Below are 23,823 nucleotides of genomic sequence, written 5' to 3'. Positions count from 1 at the left end.
CCTGTATCACAAAATTCTCAAAAGATGTTATCATGAGTTCATTATTAGTATGTTCCCTCTGTACCATGTACTCATTAAAATCAGGGAACCAATAATCCCCGAGGAGGCTTTCTCACCTCAACTCAACTCTCTAGGAAACACAGTGAAAGACCATTTAAATAATAAATTCAACAATTATATTTTTCATGATAAGTATAATAACTTAAGCAATCCAAGTAAAATGTTAACGATTAATATTCAAAGTGAGTCATCATCCAAGAATTCGAGAACCCTACAACTTGACTGCCCCTGATCGTCACACAACACTTGTAAAACACGACAAGTCACCTTAATGTTCACTCACCGAGGACTGAGTCTAAGTTGAATAGAGAGGGGGGGGGGGGGGTCTGTAGTTGACAGAGACTCCCGCCCTTGCCGGCCGACAGCCTCCCTGCTAGGGACGTCGTCTCTGCTCTCGTCTGCTCTTCTCTTGATGCTGTTCTGTCTGTCAATGCTCCATGCTCGATAGTTCTCCGAGTATTTATTGGGGAACCTAGTAGCTAACTCCGCCCACAAGTAGATAGCCTCCGGCACTACCAAGCCACTCCTTAAACGTCGGCATGTTTGAAGGCTACCAGACTACAATTATAAGCTTAGCGGAAGCAAGGTGAAATTATCATGATCTGACCTCAGGTCACTTGGGGTCATTAACGGTTAGAGGTGTGAGATCTCAGGCAGACAACTGGCGCCTCTCAGATCCTTGTCTGTGACTCATGTACTCTATGTATGTATTAACCTAAACCAAACACTTTTACAGTGTTACATCTCCCCTTCTCCCCGAAAATAAAGTTTTTGCAACACTGCTAAAGCAAGCTAGCTGTGTGCGACAACTTTATTAACGAAAAGAATACATCCTAGCTAAACAAATATACATCATCCTACTCTAAAAAAATGAAATATGTAGACAGACGTCCATTGTCTCTGGCTGGGCGACGTCACTGCTTGGTCTTGTAGATAATCCTGTACCACATTTCTTCAACACAACTGCCTCCGTCGCTTCTCCGTAGTTAACGCACAACAACCCTTGGTCAACCAGAAAGCCGTTACTTCTTGCACTGCGCACAGGACCGTGGAATTCGATTGTCCCAGCTGATCTGTAATTGGCCCTACGTCAGTCACCATGAGAGACGTATATTGGGGTTTTTCACAGCTATAGGGACTACAAGTTTCGAGACCTTCATATAGTTGCCAACAGTAGAAATCCCATCCTACTCTTCTTCCTCCCTGTTGCTCCAGCACGCCTCCTTCAGAGAGCTACTTCTGACAGCCACATCAAGTCCGCACGACACAGGATGAATCACTCAACAGAGCTACCTGCTTGCAGGAGGGGCGGCCAGTTAAGGCAAACGATCCTGTCTTGCAATTACGCTCCATGCAATGATGCTGACACCAGCAAGGGACACGAGGCATCGTGTCTCACTCAGCTTGTCTTATCTTCTTCTTCTTTCTTCTCTCTTCTTTCTTCTCTCTTCTTTCTTCTCTCTTCTCTCTTCCTCCTCCCATGGGTCTTTGACAAGCGACCTGGGGTCCATTGGGGTCCGTCCTGGGTAGACCGATGTTGGTGGGACAGACTGGAGTCGTTGTTCCTCTTCCATCTTTACTGGGTCGTCTGGGTTCGTCTGCAGAACGACCTGGGGTCCACTGGGGTCCGTCCGTCTTGGGGTCCGCTGGGGTCCGTCCGTCCTGGGGTCCACTGGGTAGACCAATGTTGACTGACCGAGAGGGCTACATCTTGGGGTCCCCTGGGGTGGTGGTGGTGGTGGAGCCATGACCTCCAGGTAGGGGGGCTGGTCGTCGAGGTGGTGATAAACGCCCGTGAGTGTGGTACACAGCAGCCGTCTCCCTCTTTTGTATGTGCGTCTCTCCTCTCTTCTGGCTCCCACCTGTGGGTGAACAGAAAGGCGACAATATCGTGCTCCCAAGATATGTTATGTGACCCTGTAGTTTGTATAGGGTTACACAGTCCAGTCATACCGCTCTCCTCCTGGCAACAACTACACTTAAATTTTTAAAATAATCCAATTAACACTGAATGATATTGACTTGGTGGAACATAAGACAGTAACAGAGGAAAGTTAGAGAAGAGAGTGTAAGATCGTCACTACTTTTAACTTGTCACAAAAAAATCAATACTAATAGACAAACACTAGCCTAAACTTAACTGTACCGTTCCTAATCTTAAGTACATAATTAACCATTACTCCCACCCTTAACCTACAGCCACCTACGTGACCCAGAGTGTCTCCCTAGCTTCTCCGCCGGTCAACAACTCAAAACTGTTGCCACCCCTGTGACCAGACTATCTAACGTCGAGCGTCCCCAACGTGAAGTCTACTGACATACTAAGCCTCCCCCTAGCATGCTGTACAAGACCAGTACACCTCGGGTTATTGCGTTCAAATGGAGTAAAACAGTCGATCGCAATAATCTGAGCAGAACCACACTTAAACTACTTAAGAACTACACCTGCCACTCCCCACTGACCTGGAGACCAGCGGTGGCTGGGTGTCCCTGTGGGACATGCGAGGTCACCTGTCACACTCAGCTGACCTGCACTACCAACACCGCTAAGTTCCAAAATCACCAAATCTTATCACTAACATAAATCACTACACTCGCAAGTTCTGGTGAACATTCCCTGAACACCACAAAACTCACAAAATCACTAAACACAACACCAGAGAATCACTATCTCCTAACCTGAAAAAAAGTTCGCTAACTCGCGAATAATAAACACCTGTCAAGATCTCCCTGATAGCGCCTGAGCGGCAAAAAGACACGTGGGACTGAACAATGTTAAAAGAACACCAACTACCTTAAACATTGTTCAACACCGCTGCCATCATTGTAACGGGGGGTGGGGAAATAGCTCTATCTTGTCCATTATTCCACCCCCCAGTTAACTAACGAAGCCGGGGGAAACAGCTCTCTCTAGTCCGTTATCCCGTCTCCAGTTAGCTAACTATTCTAGAGCACCTCCAGAGTTCCTAAGGCAACCTCTCTCGTTCAACACCTTGTAACCTAGGTATTTGACTACCTAGGTGCTAAGACTACAAGGCGCCGTAACTTGATCAGTTACCCGAAACTCTAGAGAGAACTCTAGAATACAGAATCATTGCCACAAACGTATAAGAGAAAACGAAAGGAAAGAAATGAATAGTGAAGTAATTAGTGAGGGTTTGGGGTGAGAGGCAGAGAGGTGGGAGGGGCAAGGAGGGTCATTAGTTGAAAGTGAGAGTTTAGAGAAGGGTGGAGGGAGAGGTGTAGATAGGTAGAAGTAGAAGAGTAGATAGTATAAGTAGAAGAGTAGATAGTAGAAGACGAAATGCTGCCACCATCCATTCATGATCATTACATACAAGACAAGGAATGGAACTTGCCTGTATCACAAAATTCTCAAAAGATGTTATCATGAGTTCATTATTAGTATGTTCCCTCTGTACCATGTACTCATTAAAATCAGGGAACCAATAATCCCCGAGGAGGCTTTCTCACCTCAACTCAACTCTCTAGGAAACACAGTGAAAGACCATTTAAATAATAAATTCAACAATTATATTTTTCATGATAAGTATAATAACTTAAGCAATCCAAGTAAAATGTTAACGATTAATATTCAAAGTGAGTCATCATCCAAGAATTCGAGAACCCTACAACTTGACTGCCCCTGATCGTCACACAACACTTGTAAAACACGACAAGTCACCTTAATGTTCACTCACCGAGGACTGAGTCTAAGTTGAATAGAGAGGGGGGGGGGGGTCTGTAGTTGACAGAGACTCCCGCCCTTGCCGGCCGACAGCCTCCCTGCTAGGGACGTCGTCTCTGCTCTCGTCTGCTCTTCTCTTGATGCTGTTCTGTCTGTCAATGCTCCATGCTCGATAGTTCTCCGAGTATTTATTGGGGAACCTAGTAGCTAACTCCGCCCACAAGTAGATAGCCTCCGGCACTACCAAGCCACTCCTTAAACGTCGGCATGTTTGAAGGCTACCAGACTACAATTATAAGCTTAGCGGAAGCAAGGTGAAATTATCATGATCTGACCTCAGGTCACTTGGGGTCATTAACGGTTAGAGGTGTGAGATCTCAGGCAGACAACTGGCGCCTCTCAGATCCTTGTCTGTGACTCATGTACTCTATGTATGTATTAACCTAAACCAAACACTTTTACAGTGTTACAGTGTCTTTTACTGCTCGGTACTTGGCCACCCTTGAAGTCGGCCAAGTCTTTTGGAGTCTTTTGTTTTTGTTTTTCTTGCAGGTGGGGGGGGGGGGGTCCTGCCTTTGGTTGGTTGCCCCCTGTTTCTTTTAAGGTCCTTCTCATATATACAAGTGTTTTGGTGGTACCCCCTGCTTGACCCCCCCCCCCATGAATGGACACGTCTCGGGGGTTCAGCTTTAGAAGTTTCCTTGGTAGTTTTTGGCGCTGGTTCGCAGTACCCAGCCTGGGTGTCCTTTGGCGTGTTACCAAGGCTAAGGGCCCTGGGAAACCCTGTGGGGGCTCTGTGGTTCGATGGATGTGACCCTCGAGTCCCCCCCCTTGCTTCATGCAAGATTGTTAGTTGCTCTGTCTTCTTGTCTCAGGGTGTCATTCACTAGTTGTGCCTCTGCTATGCTGCCTGTGTGGTCGGTGGTTCTTTTGACTCGGAGTCGTGCGACGTTATTGTTGTTGGTGCGTGCTCAGTTCACCCTAAGGGTGAACTGGACCCATGCTGCAGGCACCCTGTCACCCTGCACCCATGCTCTGAGGGTGCAGGCAGCAGCTGTGTGGCATGCTATCTTGAGGTTATCTTGAGTTGATTTCGGGGCTTTAGTGTCCCCGCGGCCCGGTCCTTGATCAGGCCTCCACCCCCAGGAAGCAGCCCGTGACAGCTGACTAACACCCAGGTACCTATTTACTGCTAGGTAACAGGGGCATTCAGGGTGAAAGAAACTTTGCCCATTTGTTTCTGCCTCGTGCGGGAATCGAACCCGCGCCACAGAATTACGAGTCCTGCGCGCTATCCACCAGGCTACGTGGCCCCATAGTTCCGGTTGCTGCAACATGACAGGTTGGTTGCTTCCCCAGATGCCCTGAGACTGCCCCATTGCGGTTTTAGGGACCCGTCTTTGGGGGTGGCGGTCGCTTTGCTTTTGGTACCTTCCGCCCTTCCTTGCCCCTTCTGTTGTGCATCTGGGCCCCCTCTCTCTGGCTTCCAGCTCCGGCCCTAACCCACAGGTTCAGAGGTGGGGGCAGGGTCTAGTTGGTATTGAAACTTGGGTGGTTTCGGGGGTATCCCCTTCTCCTGCCGATGCATATGGGTCTGACCAGTGGGCCCTCATCCTTAGTGTTTTTTCGGCTGTCCTGGCTTTTTCTTGAGTTCGGGGCTTTGGGCTTGGCTCGACTTCGGGTCCTCGGTGTGGGGTTCCCAGGGCGGGGGAGGGTTTGACTTAGGGGGGGGGGGCCATGGGCCCTGTTGAACTCCGCCTGGGTTTTTGTACCCTCAGGGCGTGGCTTGGTGCTACATGGAGAGGTTTTTTTTTTTCGCTCCTTCTTGTACGAATTGGTTTTGGCATCTACCCCTCCTCGGGTTCTGTTCTGTAATCCTGTGGGTTCCTCGGGGTCGTCTTTCCAAAGGTTTTTGGCTTCCCGCATCCCGTCCCATGTTGTGCGGGTAGTCCTTGCAGCTTACCTCCTGCTTGACCCAAAGGGGGTATCCCCTTCTCCTGCCGATGCATATGGGTCTGACCAGTGGGCCCTCATCCTTAGTGTTTTTTTGACTGTCCTGGTTGTGCGGGTAGTCCTTGCAGCTTACCTCCTGCTTGACCCAAAGGGGGTATCCCCTTCTCCTGCCAATGCATATGGGTCTGACCAGTGGGCCCTCATCCTTAGTGTTTTTTTGACTGTCCTGGTTGTGCGGGTAGTCCTTGCAGCTTACCTCCTGCTTGACCCGGATTATGCTTTCGTGTTGGATCCGCGTTCCTTTGTGTACGGATCTTTGTGTCCATCCTGGGTTTGTTATGAAGTTATGGAGTCGTCTTGGTTAGCAGACTGCTTACTCTTCTCGTTAGAGGCTTGGCACACATTTTTTTTTTTTTTTTTTTTTGAGATATATACAAGAGTTGTTACATTCTTGTACAGCCACTAGTACGCGTAGCGTTTCGGGCAGGTCCCTGGAATACGATCCCCTGCCGCGAAGAATCGTTTTTTCATCCAAGTACACATTTTACTGTTGCGTTAAACAGAGGCTACAGTTAAGGATTTGCGCCCAGTAAATCCTCCCCGGCCAGGATACGAACCCATGACAAAGCGCTCGCGGAACGCCAGGCGAGTGTCTTACCACTACACCACGGAGACTGTTGACATTCTGTCAGTCCCGCATGCTTGGTTGGTAGGGGGGCTCTGACGGTGTTGCAGGTTTTCCTGGGGGGCGACTTTGAGCATCTCAATACATGTTTGTTCGCCCCTGCCCTTCCGCGGGATGTTGATGTGATGCAGCTTCCTGTGCGGGTTCCTTTGTTTGGCTGCCTTGGTCGCGAAGGCTTTGTGTACACGTGGCCTGCTGGCTTCGGCTCTGCATTTCTTCTCCCTCCTTGTGCTGTCCTTGGATTGGCTTGAGTTGGTTGTGGTAGAGCGTGGGGCCGTCTCTAGGTCCGGTGCATTGTCCTCGGCGGTGCATCCGTCGTCCGCATTGTTGAAGCTGTTTGGGGCGCTCCTGCGGGATGTGGTTTCACATTTTTTTGCTTCTCGCCTTGCGTGTCGGCAGGCAGTGCTTGCTTTATCCATGGAATCCGCTTGGGACCCTGGCTCTTCGCTTGTCTTCCCCATTTTTCTACTGTAGTTTGCTGTGAATGCGGTTGTGCAGTATCTGCAGGCAGCTTCGGCTAGTTGCTGTCCTGTGTCTGTCTGGTTAGTTCTCCGGGGGGCTCATGTGGGGAGGGGAGGGAAACCTTCTCGGAAGGGTCGTGCCTGGGCTTGGGGTTCTTCCCGTCGTGGTAGGTCAGTGGTGTTGGATTCGGGGCAGCGCAACCTTCGATCCCATCTTATTTTGGTCGGTGTGGGGATCGCCCTGTGCGCCGCTTAGGTTCTCAAAAGGTGCATTGGCCCTTTTGCGTTTCATCGCATTGATGGGGCGATGGAGGGGAGGCTCACTCTGTTCTCTTGTGCCTGGTCCCATGATTTGTGGGCCTTTCAGGTCGTTTCGTTCAGCCTGTGGTGGCGTTGGGTGGCTTCTACTCCTTCGGGGGTTCGGGGCTGGTGGGGCGGGCCTCTTCTCCTGCACTCTGTCGCGTTGTCTCAGAGTGGGTTTGCTTGTACGTAATTGAAACGACCTCATCTCTTAGGTGGGTTCCCCACCTGTTTCCGGTCCCATAACAAGCCTGCGTGGACCTCCGGTTCATTCTAAACTTGTCTGTACCTGTGGGTTTATTGCACCTCCTTTTGTATGACTACTCTGTCCCATGTCCATCTTCTGTTGGAGCTGTGCGCTTGGATGGTGTCCCTGGACCTCAAGGATGCTTATTGGCGCTTCCTGATTCATCCGAGGTTCGGGAACTGGCTTGGTTTTGTGGTGGGGGCATCGAAGATACCGTTTTTCGCTGCCGTTCATTCGGCTTGGATCAGGCGTCTCGTGTTTTCACACGCCTTGCTCGTGGTGACCTGCATGTGTCTGTTAGGTGTTCAGGTTCTGGCCTACCTCGATGACTGGCTGGTTTGGGCTCCCAGCCAGTCCGCATGTCTGCTTTCTCAGCTCACCGGGTGCCTGATGCACTGGCGGTATTCCTGTCTGGTTCCCTCTTGGGTTCGGTCTTGGTTGGGTCTTGTGAGGAACGCTCGGACCACTTCATTGTCTCTTCTTCCCTGCGGCTCTGCTTTGCATGTGTTCCCGCCTTCATCTGTTCTTGCACAGCACGGAGCGGGTGTTCGTGGCTGTTTGGATGTTGCTCCAGAAGATTTGGGTCGCTCGCGGGTCGATGATCTGGCTTCTTTGGACTGTTCCTCAGTGGTTCTTTGTCGGAACCAGGGGGGTTACTTGCGGTTCTTTGCTTTTTTGGGACTGGTCGCTTCGGGTGAATATTCTGCTGAGTTCTCAGGGTTGGCTCTCCTGGCGGTTCATGTTCGGAGGTATCTGAGGTCCTGGCTTGCTGGGTCATACCAGGGGAGAGTTGTCCTTCTGGCTCCTTGGTGTCCGGCCCAGCTATGGTTTAAGGCTCTGCTTACTCGGTGTCCGACCCCGAGGGTTTTCCCGCGGCTCCACCTGTCTGCGGATCGGTCCAGTCCTGTTCGAGGATGGTTCATTCTTCTCCTCGAGTCTTCAAGTCTGGGATTTTTGTCTCGAGTTTCTCGTCACTTGTATGGGCGCAGGTGGCTTTGTTATTGGCCTCCCACGTGCGTGCTTTGTCTCGGCAGTTGTGTGAAGTTTCCTGGTGGAAATTCACATAACACTGGTTTCCTGGTTTCCTGGTTTCCTGGTTTCCCATCACTGCGTAGGTGTACTTCGGTATCTGATAGATACCAAAGAGTGATAGGGTATCTGATAGGGTTGTCTTGACCTTCTTTTTGTGGTTGTTCTAGGACTGTCATCTTCTGCCGGTTACTTTCGTCTCGTACAGTGCAGTGCTGGCGGAGCCGCTCCAGCTTGCGTTCGATATTGGTGTTCCTTCTGCCCCGTTCTGCATGCTGTCTCATGCGTTGCTTCACACCTCCAGCCTTCTCATGCGCCTCCGGTGCCGTCCTGGTCATTGGACCGGGTGATCTCCTTTCTCTCTTCTCTTTGGCTCATCGTGGTCAATTCTGTTCTGGGTTGTTTTTCCAGGTCTCTCTTCCTGTTGGCGTTGGCCTCTGGGGGTTGGGTCGGGGAACTTTTTGCTCTTCTCCAGAGCAGAAGTTTTCTGCCTGTTTGGTCCTGGTGGTAGGTTTGTTCTTTTGCAGCAGTCTCCTTTTCTGGTGATACAGTACAAGCTCTTGTCAATGCACTATATGAGACCAACCCCGGTTTGTTGCATCGTTGGATTCGTTGCAAAAGGTGACCTTCAAGAGGCGTTTGCGTCAGTGTCATTTTTTCTTATAAACAATAAAAATACATTATCATATTATATACTACCTATATATTACTACTCTACTAAAAAATACTGTGTTACCATTGTTATTTACCTTACTGTTGAAGTTATGTCCATCTTGAATTCTTATGGAGTTGTGAATGCTGCACAGTAAATACATACTGTACTGTATTATGCCATTAGCAGTGTATTGACAAGTAGTTCTGCTGTATGTTGAGGACCACAATAGAGTTTATGAAAACTATTTTACACTAAAATTACTGTACTGCAACCTTAATTTGAACACTAACACTATGTACTTAAATTTAACACTTATTCTAACTGTACACTCCACACGAGATGTTCTTAGATGTTTGCACCAGCTTTGCTGGTGCTCACTGCTGCTGTGTTTGCTTCAGCTGCTTCTGAGCTGGTGCTGGCTGCTGTTGTGCCCGTGCTGGGTGTGGCTGTGCTCGTGCTGGGTATGGCTGTTCTTATGCTGGTACTGCTGTGCTCATGCTGGGTACAGCTGAGCTCGTGCTGGGTACAGCTGTGCTCGTGCTGGGTACAGCTGTGCTCGTGCTGGGTACAGCTGTGCTCGTGCTGGGTACGGCTGTGCTCGTGCTGGGTACAGCTGTGCTCGTGCTGGGTACGGCTGTGCTCGTGCTGGGTACAGCTGTGCTCGTGCTGGGTACAGCTGTGCTCGTGCTGGGTACAGCTGTGCTCGTGCTGGGTACGGCTGTGCTCGTGCTGGGTACGGCTGTGCTCGTGCTGGGTACAGCTGTGCTCGTGCTGGGTACGGCTGTATTGTGCTGGGTATGGCTGTGCTGGTTGATTTTCTGCTGCTAGTTCTTGCAAAATATTGTTTCATTTTTGGCATTAATAAAGCACTATTAGCAAGCCCTTGAGACATCTTGTTGTATAACAATACAGCTGTAGTAAAAAAATGGTAAATTCCATTATTATTCTTTCACCGGCGGATAAACACATCACTCGCAGACAAAGCTAATGGCACATGATGCCTACTGCACGAACACAGACTAGGTCTCTACACCCCTACAGTAGGCTGGTGTTTAAGTCAGATCCAGCAACATAAACTGCTCTCAAATATTGGATTCCCATCAAATTAATATATATTTGGGTTATATAATTAGTTTAGCAACATTATTACGATAATAAGAGCCATAAAAAATACTTATTTTTGAATTGATTATATTTATTATATTTATATTATATTTATTATATTTATTATATTTATTTATATTATATTTATTTTAGATTATATTTATTTCGAAGCCGTAGGTCACTGAACTGTGGCGACGAAATCGAACAAAACACGCATGGTGTTGTGTGCACACAGATTAGACCTGTCCACTCGGGCTGGAGTTGTGCCGCCAATAACATGAATAATTTCTCAAATAGCAGATGTCTGTCATATTAGTATATTTTTGGTTTGATTTAGTTTAGTATAATTAGGATAATAAAGAGCTATTAAAACAACGGTTTTAGAAATGACTTATTCTGAAACTTCCAAAGTCATGGCTCACTGAACCATGACGACACAGATGAAAGAGAGTGAAACCTCACTGTAAAGTGATGTTTACAGTACAGTATTCCCTTATCTGTCCACCCTCACTCATCTTGTTTCATCACAGAAAATGTATATAAGAAGATTTCAGTACATTATCTTGCTATTCATGCTTCAGCCTTTAAATTAATCTGCAAAGATACATGTGCCACAAATCGGTGAATGAAAATCATGGAAACACAATCGTTCACTTGTGTGGACCACTCTGGCTGGTGTTTGGTTAATATGCCTCACTTATTGTGTGGACCATTCTGGCTGGTGTTTGATTCATATGGTTCAATTGTTGTGTGGTCCACTTGTGTAATCCAACTTGTCATATGAAGGAATTATTAACTGTAACCTGTGATAGAATGGGAAAGTTTTTCATCAGTCTGTGAACTCTGTCCCGACGTCGTAAGCAAATCCATACATCCTCTGCTTCAGCAAACCATTGTTCGTTGAACCGGGTGAGTAAATCCGGCCTGAAAAGTGTGCGATCTAGCCGGAGATTCGTTGAATCGGGGTACATTGAAGCGAGGTTGCATTGTACTTGGGTGTGCTGCTTTCCGGAGGCGTCGTTGGGTTCTTGATGCTTGGTTGGTTGGGCCGGTGCTTCTTATGTTGTGTTTAGTTTTGGCTCTCTGCTGTTCTCTGCGCGTCTTGGCCTCTGTGGCCGTGGGGGGTACTTTGTATTACCTGGGTTCCCTTCCTTCTTTTCCGGGGTTCGGGTCTCCCAGGTTGTCTGCAGGGTCCTTCGGTTTGCCAGTTTTTTATTTTTTTTTGTGTTAGGGCACGTGGCATCCACCTCCTGGGTCCTTCTCTCTTTTTTTTCTTATCTTTAGTGAGATAGCTCCGGGAAGCTGACAGGGCTCTCCCCAAGAAAACCAGCGTGGAATGTAATGAAAAGCCATTTTTTGGGGGAGATTCGGAGGCTCCCCGGCATTCCTCCCTCTCTCCAGTCAGCAGTGTTTTTGCGTGTTTTTGACATCCAGCCTAAGAACTACCGGTTGGATCGCTGGCACAGGGGGCAAGGGGGGTTGCACAAACAGCAGTGCAGCGAAGTGATGACGTCATGCTAGTTTGCTAGTTTTCATTTGGGGAGTTCTGTCCACTCATTCGGCTTTCAGTAGCAATATTTTTACCAGAATATGGGTTTGTTTTGGGGGCGCCTATCTTTCTGGGTGCCAGACTTGGTCGATGACAGACATGGAATGCTTCCAACCACACGGGGGTTTCTGTAGGCCAGGTTCAGGCTCATGGTACTTGGTAGGCAAGAACTCCATGCATTTTGACTGATGCCAGAAAGCTAACAGTTACATATCAACCTGGATAACTCCGGGGAGCCTCTGAATCTCACCCAGAAAATGGCGTTTCACATTCTACAGTGTTTTTTTTTTTTAATAAATGACTAATAAAATGGATTTTCCTTAAATTTGTATTACAATATTAGCACAGTTTCATCCAATCATTTGTTTTTGTTTTCACTGTAAAGATCCACATACAAAAAATTACAACTAAATTGATTATTATGCTCTTACTGTGTTTTCTTTGGCAGACAAATATCTAACAACCTCAATACTACTCCAACTGTGAACCATACTCACCAAGGTGGATGGTTATCTTCTGAATCATCCCCTGGCAAAGTAACATGTTCTTTGCCTGGACAAGCCCCTCAAAGAGACCTCACACGCCACCAAGGGGATGGATCGGAGACTCCGGACTCTGAGGAAATGGTAAGAGGAAACTTGCAGTATACAGCTTTATGGATGAGAGAATCACTGTGCACAGTGAACAACCACTGAGGGCGTCTTACTTTCATTTGACCCTTTTATTGCTGTTCACAAGCGTTGTCGCTTTACAAGCGTTGTTGCTTTACAAGCGTGGTCGCTTTACAAGCGTGGTCGCTTTACAAGCGTGGTTGCTTTACAAGCGTGGTTGCTTTACAAGCGTGGTCGCTTTACAAGCGTGGTTGCTTTACAAGCGTGGTCACTTTACAAGCGTGGTCACTTTACAAGCGTGGTCCCTTTACAAGCGTGGTCCCTTTACAAGCGTGGTCGCTTTACAAGCGTGGTCGCTTTACAAGCGTGGTCGCTTTACAAGCGTGGTCGCTTTACAAGAGTTGTTGCTTTACAAGAGTTGTCGCTTTACAAGCGTTGTCGCTTTACAAGCGTGGTCGCTTTACAAGCGTGGTCGCTTTACAAGCGTGGTCGCTTTACAAGAGTTGTCGCTTTACAAGAGTTGTCGCTTTACAAGCGTGGTCGCTTTACAAGCATCGTTGCTTTACAAGCATTGTTTTGCAAGTACATTAATTACCATTCTGGTGTAACTACAGTATATGCTCCTCTTCAAATCAAGTCATTTATGATGAAAATATGAATAGGATACATGTTTCAAAGATATTTTGTAAAGCCTTATGGTTTATGATTTGAGCTTTCTACAGCTCACTTTTTCTTGATTTCCTTCACTGCTCCTTATTTTAGTACTAGTATGACCTTTATGGGCAATGTGAAACATTCCCTATGACACTTGTTACATGCAAATGTGACAGGTGTCTTCTTGAGTGTAAGATCAGCTCAGTAGGTGACATTGGAATCTTATTTGAAGGAAACCAAGTGAAATAACTCAGAAAATAGAGGATTCATTTATTTACATGAGTAGTGTGATATGCTTGTGAATCTTATTTATAATGCAATTTTGTGAAAACAATTTGTGAAGTATATGTATTTTAGTGTATATGACATAGGAATTGTGACACAAGCCATATATGTTGACCAGACCACACACTAGAAGACCTGCAAGCCATATACTGTATATCTCTTTCAATCAATAAATAATTACTATATAATGCAGTAGTTTTTTTTATAGAATTTATTCCAATGAGGAGGCCTTTTATATTTTTTAAGTGCTGTTTTGGATATTGATGCAATGCGAATATTAGCCATATGTTGAAAATGTTGTAATTTTATAGGTTGAGAAGAGAAAACGTCTACTGCACATGACACCGCACCAATCTGTGGGATGTGATAATGGAGACTGGCGTGCTGGTAGTAGGTTAGTAGGATTGAGTTACATTTGAGTGTTCAGGTGTCTCATATTTTGTCTGACAAAGATGAGATATAAATGGATTATATATGCGTGTATTTTAATTAACTGGTATCCTATAGCAAATCTGGCATGCTTTAAGATTTGTTTAATATTGACAGAAAACATTTGATTAATTATAAATTAATGTGCTCTTCATGTAAATTTTCTATATCCTTTGCTAGGGTTCAACCAGAAGGAGAAGAGGAACAACCAAGTTCAAACATCTCTAGTGCTTCACTCAGTGACCTTATGGAAAAAATACGCAATAGAGCACAAAGGGGATCAATTACATGTGATAATTCTATAACTTCCAATTTATCTGAGCTTGTCACCTCACCTACCGGGTCCAGGCAAAATCCCTTTAAGCGAGAAGATTCTGTTTGTTCTAATTTGTCTGATTTTGCACCTTCTGAGTGCTCGGAGATGTCTCTGGATGTCTCGGTACGAGACGACTTGGCATACAATACGTTCACTAAGTTTGATAACATTGAGCAAGGGCTAGATGATGTCAAAGGTTCAATGTTAGAAATGGATGAAAAAGTCAACAAGTTTACATCTAAACCTAACCCATATACTTTCAAAACTACTTTCTCAGATTATTCCATTACATCAGGTGATTCACGCCCTAACTCGGCCATGGAGATTGTCAATGCCCATCGTTCAAGGGCAAGTTTTAAGGGACTCATAAATGCTAAACCCAATACATCATCAGAGTCAGAAGCTTTGGAAGCATTTGGGGCTAATGCGTCACAGCTGCCAGGAAATGGTATCTCAGGCTCAGACGCTGAAGGCTCATTTGAATGGGATTCTCCACAGCATGGCTGGTCAAATAAGTGTGTTCTTTCCCTCTCCAGACTACCAGAACCACCATCTGAAGATGCCGAGTTATCACATGCATCTCTGCAGGTAATGTATATTTTATAACAAAAGTCATGACCCTTTATAATTATGTAATTACCTAAGTGTAGCTACATGATGAGAGCTACGCTTGTGGTGTCCCATCTACCCAGCACTCTGTCATATAACGCTTTGAAACTGACGGTTTGTGTCCTTTTTGACGGAGGCCCCGTCCTCGACCAGGGCCTCCACCCCCAGGAAGCAGCCCGTGACAGCTGACTAACACCCAGGTACCTATTTTACTGCTAGGTAACAGGGGCATAGAGTGAAAGAAACTCTGCCCATTGTTTCTCACCGGCGCCTGGGATCAAACCCGGGACCACAGGATCACAAGTTCAGTGTGCTGTCCGCTCGGCTGACCGGCTACCGCCGTGTAGTTGTTTCTCGCATCTTTGTATTGCTGGTATGTTTGGGAGTTTGGCCTCTTCCTATATTGAGTCCATTTTTGTGTCTTTTGGTCTCTGGCCCTCTCGCAATTTCTGTTGAACCAATCCTGTTTTCTGGCCCTGCATCTCTGTTTTGGTATGAATGTTTGTGTGCCTTCATTGTATATTTTGCAAAATTTTAGATACATTTCATTTACTTCCGTGCCTAACAAAAAGTCTGTCCAATTACACTCGTTAAATTTTTGTCAAAGTTTCCCAAAGTGACCTCTCTTTAAATCGAGTTTATCAACTGTTTTAATGTCCCCCTTTTCTTCTAGATGATATCTTAAAGTATATTTAATGTCTAACAGGAAGTGATCACTCTTTCCCATGGGAGGACGGTACTGGATGTCAAATATTTCTTCTTCTTTCCTGGTGAATACTAGATCCAGTACTGACGGTACATCTCCTTCCCTCTTTCTTGTGGCCTGCTTGATGTGTTGATACAAGAATGTCTTCAGAATGAGGTTCACAAATCTGCATATCCAAAAGTCCTACATTCTTGCTTCATAGGCCTCCCAGTCTATTGCTTTAAAGTTGAAGTCCCCCAGTATCAACACTCGTGATTTATCTATCTGCTTGTACAATAATATCTCTCATGACCATTATGAGGCCCTCTCGTTTGTCATCCAGTTCTTCCTTTGTCCATGTGTTGCTTGCTGGTGGGCTGTAGGCATTTACAATTATCAGCTTATCATCCTGATTCCTGACCTGCAATGCCATTATGTCAGTATCTTGAGGGTTTTCAAATATTAATTCTCTTACTTTCAGGTGTTTTTCACCAGCACAGCCACTCCTCCTCCCTTCCTAGTTTTCCTGTCATGTCTCCAAACTGAATAGCCCCTTGGGAATACGACTTCATTTAATATATTTCTTTCGAGTTTTGTCTTTGATAATGTGACAATATCTGGGACCTTAAGCTGAATTATATCTTGCAACTCCAAAGTTTTTGACCTCACTCCATTTATGTTGGTATATACAATTTTCAGGAACATGTTCCCTTTCCCTTTGCTCTTTACTCCACTTTCAACTAATGATTTTGTTGCCTCGTTTTTATGTACCATTTCATAAGCTTTCCAGTACCTGACACTTTGTAGAAAAAGGAATTTCTGTCTTCTTCATTTCTATCTCCAGTTAGACGTTTTGCTTTAATTAGATTAATTTTCTGCTTTTCTTCCTTTGAGAGGTCTCGTCTTATTGACCAAAGTTTGCCAACCTCATCACTCTGTAATTTCCTGGCATTTCTAAACACTTCAATCATGTTTTTCACTCCATTAAATGTCACCCTAAAGGGGAGGTTCTTGTCTCTCATATTTTCTTATTCTTCTAAAATCACTGACATTTTCCTTTGAGCCTTCTCCTAAACCTACTATTCTATGGGCCCCAAGCAGGGATATCTTATTGTTTTGTTTTGTTTAGTTTCTCCTTCTTTTCTATGGGGAGCCCCTTTCAGCTCTTTGGGGCTATCAAGCTAATTAGATACATTAGATACATTAGACCAGGGGCTTTAGTCAATGGAGTTCTGCCTACTTACCACTAGCCAGAACCTGGCCTCCTCAGAAAGGTGCAGGGAGCAATGGCTCTTGAACCCCCCCCCCACTATGGTTTGGGGTTTACCTTATCTGCCATCTACTGGGGTTAGGCACCCAGAAAGGTAGGCATAACAAAACAGACCCCACAAGGTAAGAAAGATGCAAATGAAAGCCGAACAGAGAGGGACTTGTGCGCCCATGGCTTGCTGGTTTCGACTTTGCGTTTCTTTTCCCTCCTGGAGCTGTCTTCGGATTGGCTTGAGGAGGATGTAGAAGTGCTTGGGGCCGTTGGGTCTGGTGCCTTGGGCTTGCCGGCGCGTGCGTCGGCTGCCTTGTTGAAGCTGTTTGCGCCGATCCTGCAGGATGCTGTCTCGCTGTTTTATGCCTCCCAGTGTCTGACGACCTAACGTTTAAGGAGCATAACCAAGCAAATATTGCGACAGCCAGAAAAATGATAGGATGGATTACGAGAACTTTCAAATCCAGGGATCCCATCACAGTGGTTGTACTCTTCAAGTCACTTGTGTTGTCCCGTCTTGAGTACTGCTCAGTACTCACTTCCCCCTTCAGAGCAGGAGAGATTGCTGAAATAGAGGGAATACAGAGAACATATACGGCACGCATAGACGCAATAAAGCACCTAAATTATTGGGATCGTCTCAAAGCCCTCCAAATGTACTCACTAGAAAGAAGACGAGAGAGATATCAAATAATATACACCTGGAAGATACTGGAGGGCCAAGTACCAAATCTACACAGTAAAATAACAACGTACTGGAGTGAACGACATGGAAGAAAATGTAGAATAGAACCAATGAAGAGCAGAGGTGCCATAGGCACAATCAGAGAACACTGTATAAACATCAGAGGTCCGCGGTTGTTCAACGTCCTCCCAGCAAGCATAAGAAATATTGCCGGAACAACCGTGGACATTTTCAAGAGGAAACTAGATTTATTCCTCCAAGGAGTGCCGGACCAACCGGGCTGTGGTGGGTATGTGGGCCTGCGGGCCGCTCCAAGCAACAGTCTGGTGGACCAAACTCTCACAAGTCAAGCCTGGCCTCGGGCCGGGCTTGGGGAGTAGAAGAACTCCCAGAACCCCATCAACCAGGTATCAACCAGGTATCAACCAGCTCGCGTGTCAGCAGGCAGTGCTTGCTTCCTCCTTAGAATCTGCTTGGGCCCTGGCTCTTAGAATGTCTTTGCCTTTTTGACTCCTGCTGTTCACTGATTCTGCAGGGGTGGAATATATGCAGGGGGCTTCTGCTAGCTGTCGTCCGATGTCCAACTTGTTGGTTCCCTGGAATCTTGGAATGAGAGAAGAATAAGGGAGACATGGTCACCATATTTACAGAGTAATGAATGAATGAGACAAGTCTGGCTAGAGAAAGGGATACCTTCATTGATCATTTGTGATCAAATTTTATCTAGGTTTATTTAAAAATTATGAAAAACAGTTATTTACATTACCATTATCTCCTTCACCATTTTGTTTACTGACCATGTTCATCATTTTTTTTTAATACTCTTAGGATGACACGATGCCATCATTGGAGTGGGATCATGGCTGCTTTGAACAGTATGCTGAAGAAGATGGACCCTCGCAAGACGATCCAAATGATGAAGTCTTCCACCCTAACTCTCATAATAGGTATAACAAGAGGAGTTGCTGACAGTGTTGTATATCCATTATTGTTCATTCATTTTGTATCAAACTCTAGAACATCACTTCATATCAGAATGAGCACTAGAAACTTTATTCGTAACAACTTATAAAAATCATTACGGCAATGGCTGGACTAAATAGATGTACATCAGTTTAAATCAAACTTCCATTTCAGCATAAAGTGAAAAATATTTAGCTTACAATTTGAAAGGTGACATATTGGAAAACCAAAGTGTAGTTTACCATATAAGTAGCAATACAGATATTGGCACAATTTATATCACAATATTAGGATGATATGAAAACAATTTGAAGAATAACTAATTATAAACAAATCATACCATGATATTATTGAAATTTGCACTCCCTCAGAAATCTACATCAACAGATTCTGGGGTTATCCCAAAACAAAATCATTCCCAACACACACATCTAATACAATATAATATTGTATTTGATGCATTTATACTTCCTGACATTCCTGTATTCTGTTGTACTTAATAGTAAAGCTGTGAATAGTGGTTGCTTCCACCACTTCTGTTCCGAGCTTATTTACATAAAGGCTAGTAGGCATGGCATAAAGAGCTATAACTTAACTCTCCCATAGTCACTGTTAGGTAAGCACTTATGTACCTCATATACTATAGGTTTTTCTGACTTTCACTTCCCTGTTCCAAACCTCATTATTTTACACACGCACAGAAATCACAATAGCGTGATACTGTATATCACATGAACAAATCCACAAGGGCCATGATGAGGGTTCGAACCTACGCACGGGATGTTTCCAGCTGCGTCTTGGTCAATTGTGCCACAACATGGTTGATCGTGTAGATTTGTGGATTTGCTCATTACCGGTATTTTACATTTGTTAGAAATTAACTCCAGTAGCCAGGCCAAAGAAATTACATTGACGTGATGAATCGATGAAAAAATAGATGAGAAAATCAGTAGGAATCATGAGTGGAATTCGAGTAGCCATTTGTCTGCCCATACCTGCAGCCTGTCTAGGTCCTCTTGTAGTATTATGTAGTCCTCTTTGATATTTATCCTTCAAATAAGTTTAGCATACTCTGTAAACATTGCTATTGATGATCCTACTTTCAACAGAAAATTGTTGAAGATTTCAAAGCACCTAATGATGTGAGGTCTAGTCTAGTGGTATGCAAGAATCCCCTAAATATCTATTGCAGTGCTGTATGTTTCTTTTTTTTTCTAAACTTAGCAGTATTGTTCCATTCACAATTAGATGGATGAGCAGATTCATCACATCTATCTTAGTTACACTGAGTAAATTAATAGTTATAATAATAATAATAATAATAATAATAATAATTTTTATTTAGGTAAGGTACATACATACAATAATTTTTACAAAGATTGGTTGACTTATAGGTAGAGCTAGTACATACAATGCCTAAAGCCACTATTACGCAAAGCGTTTCGTGCATGATAAACTTAAATGATAAGCTTAATACTAATTGAGCATAATGAGTAGAATGAAAACAAGAAATGAAAACATAGATGAAAAAGCAGCACAAATGCAATTATGTCAACAAACAGCGCTCTTAAAAAAAGATTTCCATAGTAGGTTTCCATAGTAGTGTTACAGCCTGTTATCACCCCCTCTCACTTATTATCCCCTCATTAATGTACAGCTTCACTAAAGCTTACTCTTAGTTTTACATTGCTTACTCAATTACCTTGAAGCTCTCTGTAGTACTAGTTAATACCCAAGAATTGGGAGATGATTTATTATTGACATTAATTAAATAGCATTTAAAAGTGTAAACACAACTGGGTAAATATGATTAGTTGCTAGCTGGAGGGCTAGCTGGAGGGCTAGCTGGAGGGCTAGCAGTTGTATGTGTCAGCTCATAATATTTTGATAGTACTCTAGTAGTATTTATTCTCTTTCAAAATATTTATCAGTATCTTGTGTCAAACTTGAGTTAATCTCTTCCCAACCTGCAGCTTTACCGAACTAGGAGGCTTTGAAGAATATAAAGTAACATGCAAAAGGTGAGTATTTTTAAAGCCATAACCTTCAAAGTCCTGAGAATAAGTCATTACTGTCTCCACTCGATTATCTGGACTCTATGGGAAGGACCCCCCAGCTGGATATTCACGTTTTCCAGATAATGGTACTTTTTCACCTCTTGAGTCCAAAAGTGACCATTTCCAACTATTTTTATACTACAAACAACATAATTTGAATTGCCTTGCCACATATAATTATTAAATATTCAACTAGAAACCTCAACTTACCTTGTTCGTGTTCGTCTTCTTGATTGATGCCACACATCTTGAAGTTAAGAATTCTTAACAATTTACGTAATCTATACCAATACAACACTAAAATTAACACTTAAAATTACTGTACATTTCATTAAGCAAAGTTAGTTTTGACTGCCAGCTGCTGAAGCCTCACTGGTTGAAGGCATTTGGGTTGCTTGTGAGGCCTCACTTGTTGAAGGCCCTTGCTTGCGCCTCACTTGTTGAAGGCGCTTGCTTGCGCCTCACTTGAAAGTGCTTGGCTTGCCTGTGATGCCTCACTTGTAAAAGGTGCTTGCTTGCACCTCACTTGTTGAAGGTGCTTGGCTTGCCTGTGACGCCTCACTTGTTGAAGGCGCTTGGCTTGCCTGTGACGTCTCACTTGTTGAAGGCATTTGGTTTGCCTGTGATGCCTCACTGGTTGAGGTGTATAACACGTAACTTGTCTTTAATTGTTAGGACATCCTTCTTCCTCCTCCTAACAGCTCCAGAACGACTGATGCTGCTACCAGACATAGTTTTGGCCAAAAATGCTCAAAGTTACTATGAAAATAAAAAACTTATGTAAAAAAATATTTCACTAATGGCACAGCACTGTGACGCCGCACTGTGACGCCACACTGGTTGAGGTGTATAACAGTAACTTGTCTTTAATTGTTAGGACAACCTTCTTCCTCTTAACACCTCCAGAATGATTGATGCTGACACCAGACATAGTCTTGGCCAAAAATGTTCAAAGTTACTATGAAAATAAAAATGTTATTTAAAAAATATTTCACTAATGGCTCGGCACTGTGGTATGCACGAGGGACAGGAGCACATGGCTTGACCAGGCCTGAACAGGTCCTCTTGGGGCAGGCAGGCACGTTACGTAGGCCTTAACTTCTTAACTTAACTTTAACTACTCCCATAGAATGATGAACTATTCCCACGCTACACAGGAAACAACAGCCGTTATATGGCTCCCAGCTCTCTCACTCGAAACTTGAGAATTACGGTAATTCGTCACTGGTCCTAAAACTGTCAAATGGTTAGTGGCAAAGGCAGGAGGAGAGGGAAACGAGTGGGGGGTAGAGAGGGAAACAGGGAGTGCCAAGAGCGAACCTCTTGACTCAGGGATATGACCAGTGAAGGTGGACTGTGACAAATGGGAGGGATGACCAAAGGGAGGGGAGAGACAAATGACGGCAAGGGGAGAGGAGAGAAAAGGGAGAGGGAAGAAGGGGAGAGGGGAGAGCCATGAACTGAGTACCAGATCATTACAATGTGTGGCATCAATCAAGAAGATGAACAACAACAAGGGGAAGTTAAGGTTTCTAGTTGAATATTTAATAATTATATGTAGCAAGGCAATTCAAATTGTTGTTTGTAGTATAAAAATCGTTGGAAATGGTCACTTTTGGACTCAGAGGTGAAAAAGTACTCTTATCTGTAACACGTGATTATCCAGCTGGAGGGCCTTCCCATATAATCTGGATAATCGAGTGGAGACAATAATTCATTTTGTCGGGTGACAAGAAGCCAGAATATCAGGGAAAGTGCCAAGCTATTATGACTATATAATTAATAATAATAATTCATTTTGTCTGGGGACAGGAAGCCAGAGTGTATTCATACACGGTAGACTTATATCGAGGCGCCCCCTCCCCTCCAAGGCCGAATTACTGACCATGCCCAGAATGCAACCCCATAACAAGCTATCTCCTGAGTACCTACCCGCCAAACACACACCGAAACTACGACGTTGGTACAACGTTTGAACAAGTTTTAACACCTCCTAACCACTTATATAGCAACCACTTTAACACCACACTAACCACCAATATAGCAAGTTGTAACAACGTACTAATACGGCATAAACACGTTAAGCCAAGATGTAACAACTTTATTACAAGTTGTAACAAGCGGAAAATAGAGACAGTTACGGTTTGTGTTTCCAGGGTACGCACTGCTAGGTGTATAGAGGCATTAGGTGAAAGGAAATTTGCCCAACCATTTCTGTTCTGCCTGGTATTCGCAACTTGTCCTCGACTCGAGTCCATTCCATCCAGCGGTCGATCCCACAGACGCATTCAGACATATAGGCATAGATTACAAGTTAGGTGTTTAGGTTCTGTTGGTGATTATTTGTATTTGTAGTACGTGGGTGAAGCATTTACAGCATTGTGGTTCGAACAAAATTCGTCACTAAAGCACTTGTTCCGGAAGTGTTTGAACATCATCAGTTGTGAGTCATGTGTAAACCGTTTTTCATTCATAAACAGCTGGGGGTTTAGTAGGTGCATGGAATCCCTTTTGGGTCATTGTTTGCAGGACAGGCTGAGTATTTGAACCCGAAATTCTCAATTGTGCGTCGAGAATGAACCCGACTGTACTATCGGGATGGGATATAGCACTTGAAAGGGGTCAGGATAAGGATTTGTGGTGGGACAGGGAAAAGGAATGGTGTCCAACCAATTGGATGGTCAGGGATTGAACACCAGCCTGCATGAAGCGAGGTCATCACTCTATCGTCCAGCATAAGTGGAATAAAGTGATTCCCTAGTTACTGTATCGCTTGTCACCAGTGGGAACGTCTGACTTCCACATCAAAAAGAAAAAAGGAAAAAGGAAAAAAAGGAACAAAACTTTCCTTTTTAAGACTACTCATAGCAGAGTCGATGGTGCTACGGCCTCACACACGTGGGGTCCACGGTTCGAGACCCATACGGTCCTACAGTCCAGGTGAATGGAAGTTCTCTTCTGGTAGCTACAAATGGGTAATAACACGAGATATTTATATATGCATGCTAGTTTTAATGCTTTGTTCGCTATCTTTATTACCATTGGTTATTTGTTTTCATAGCACTTATTGATGTTTTTTATTATATTATTTTACAGACAGCAGCTGTTGCCAGATCACTCATCTTTGGAGTTGGACTTGGAGGAGGAGCTTATGTCCTCCTCTGGACTACTGGCAGAAGAACCTGACCTCCACAATGCACCAATGACTATCTCGATTGACTCCGCTATCCACTCTGGCACTGGGTCACGTTCTACTTCCTCCAGTCCGCTTCCTTCTGGCATGGGCAATTCTCTGCTCAGGTATGCCCGCAGGCTGTCTTTCTATCAATTGATTGTGTCAAACTCATCTCATGAATCACATATACATTTGGAGCCGCTACTGATATCCACCCCTAAGAAGAGTAACTCACAACCTTGGTGTCGATGTTTAGCTAACGAATTGTCACAATCTGATCTAGCAAATACATGGCCTCGAGTTAATAAGAGCACCTGCAGACACAATGGGACTCACATTGGTGCGATGATGGTTGCACAAAA

The 23,823-nt window shown here is 44.7% G+C and overlaps 1 protein-coding gene across 5 annotated transcripts in view; it reads left to right on the top strand.

The window, feature by feature from the left end:
• Nucleotides 1-23,823, top strand: part of LOC138370087 (uncharacterized) — a 235,429-nt gene that overhangs the window by 143,108 nt on the left and 68,498 nt on the right. For 4 of the 5 annotated variants that reach the window (XM_069334028.1, XM_069334029.1, XM_069334031.1 and 1 more), the window contains 6 exons: nt 12,180-12,357; nt 13,593-13,675; nt 13,891-14,614; nt 18,095-18,213; nt 20,203-20,250; nt 23,383-23,586. In XM_069334028.1, coding sequence (XP_069190129.1) covers nt 12,180-12,357; nt 13,593-13,675; nt 13,891-14,614; nt 18,095-18,213; nt 20,203-20,250; nt 23,383-23,586 — 1,356 coding nt within the window. The remainder of the gene's footprint in view (nt 1-12,179; nt 12,358-13,592; nt 13,676-13,890; nt 14,615-18,094; nt 18,214-20,202; nt 20,251-23,382; nt 23,587-23,823) is intronic. The other variant, XM_069334030.1, reaches the window with a different exon arrangement.

The sequence above is a fragment of the Procambarus clarkii genome, chromosome 30 (assembly GCF_040958095.1).
Source record: "Procambarus clarkii isolate CNS0578487 chromosome 30, FALCON_Pclarkii_2.0, whole genome shotgun sequence".
NCBI classification, from domain to species: domain Eukaryota; kingdom Metazoa; phylum Arthropoda; class Malacostraca; order Decapoda; family Cambaridae; genus Procambarus; species Procambarus clarkii.
This window is presented reverse-complemented; position numbering and strand designations above follow the sequence as displayed.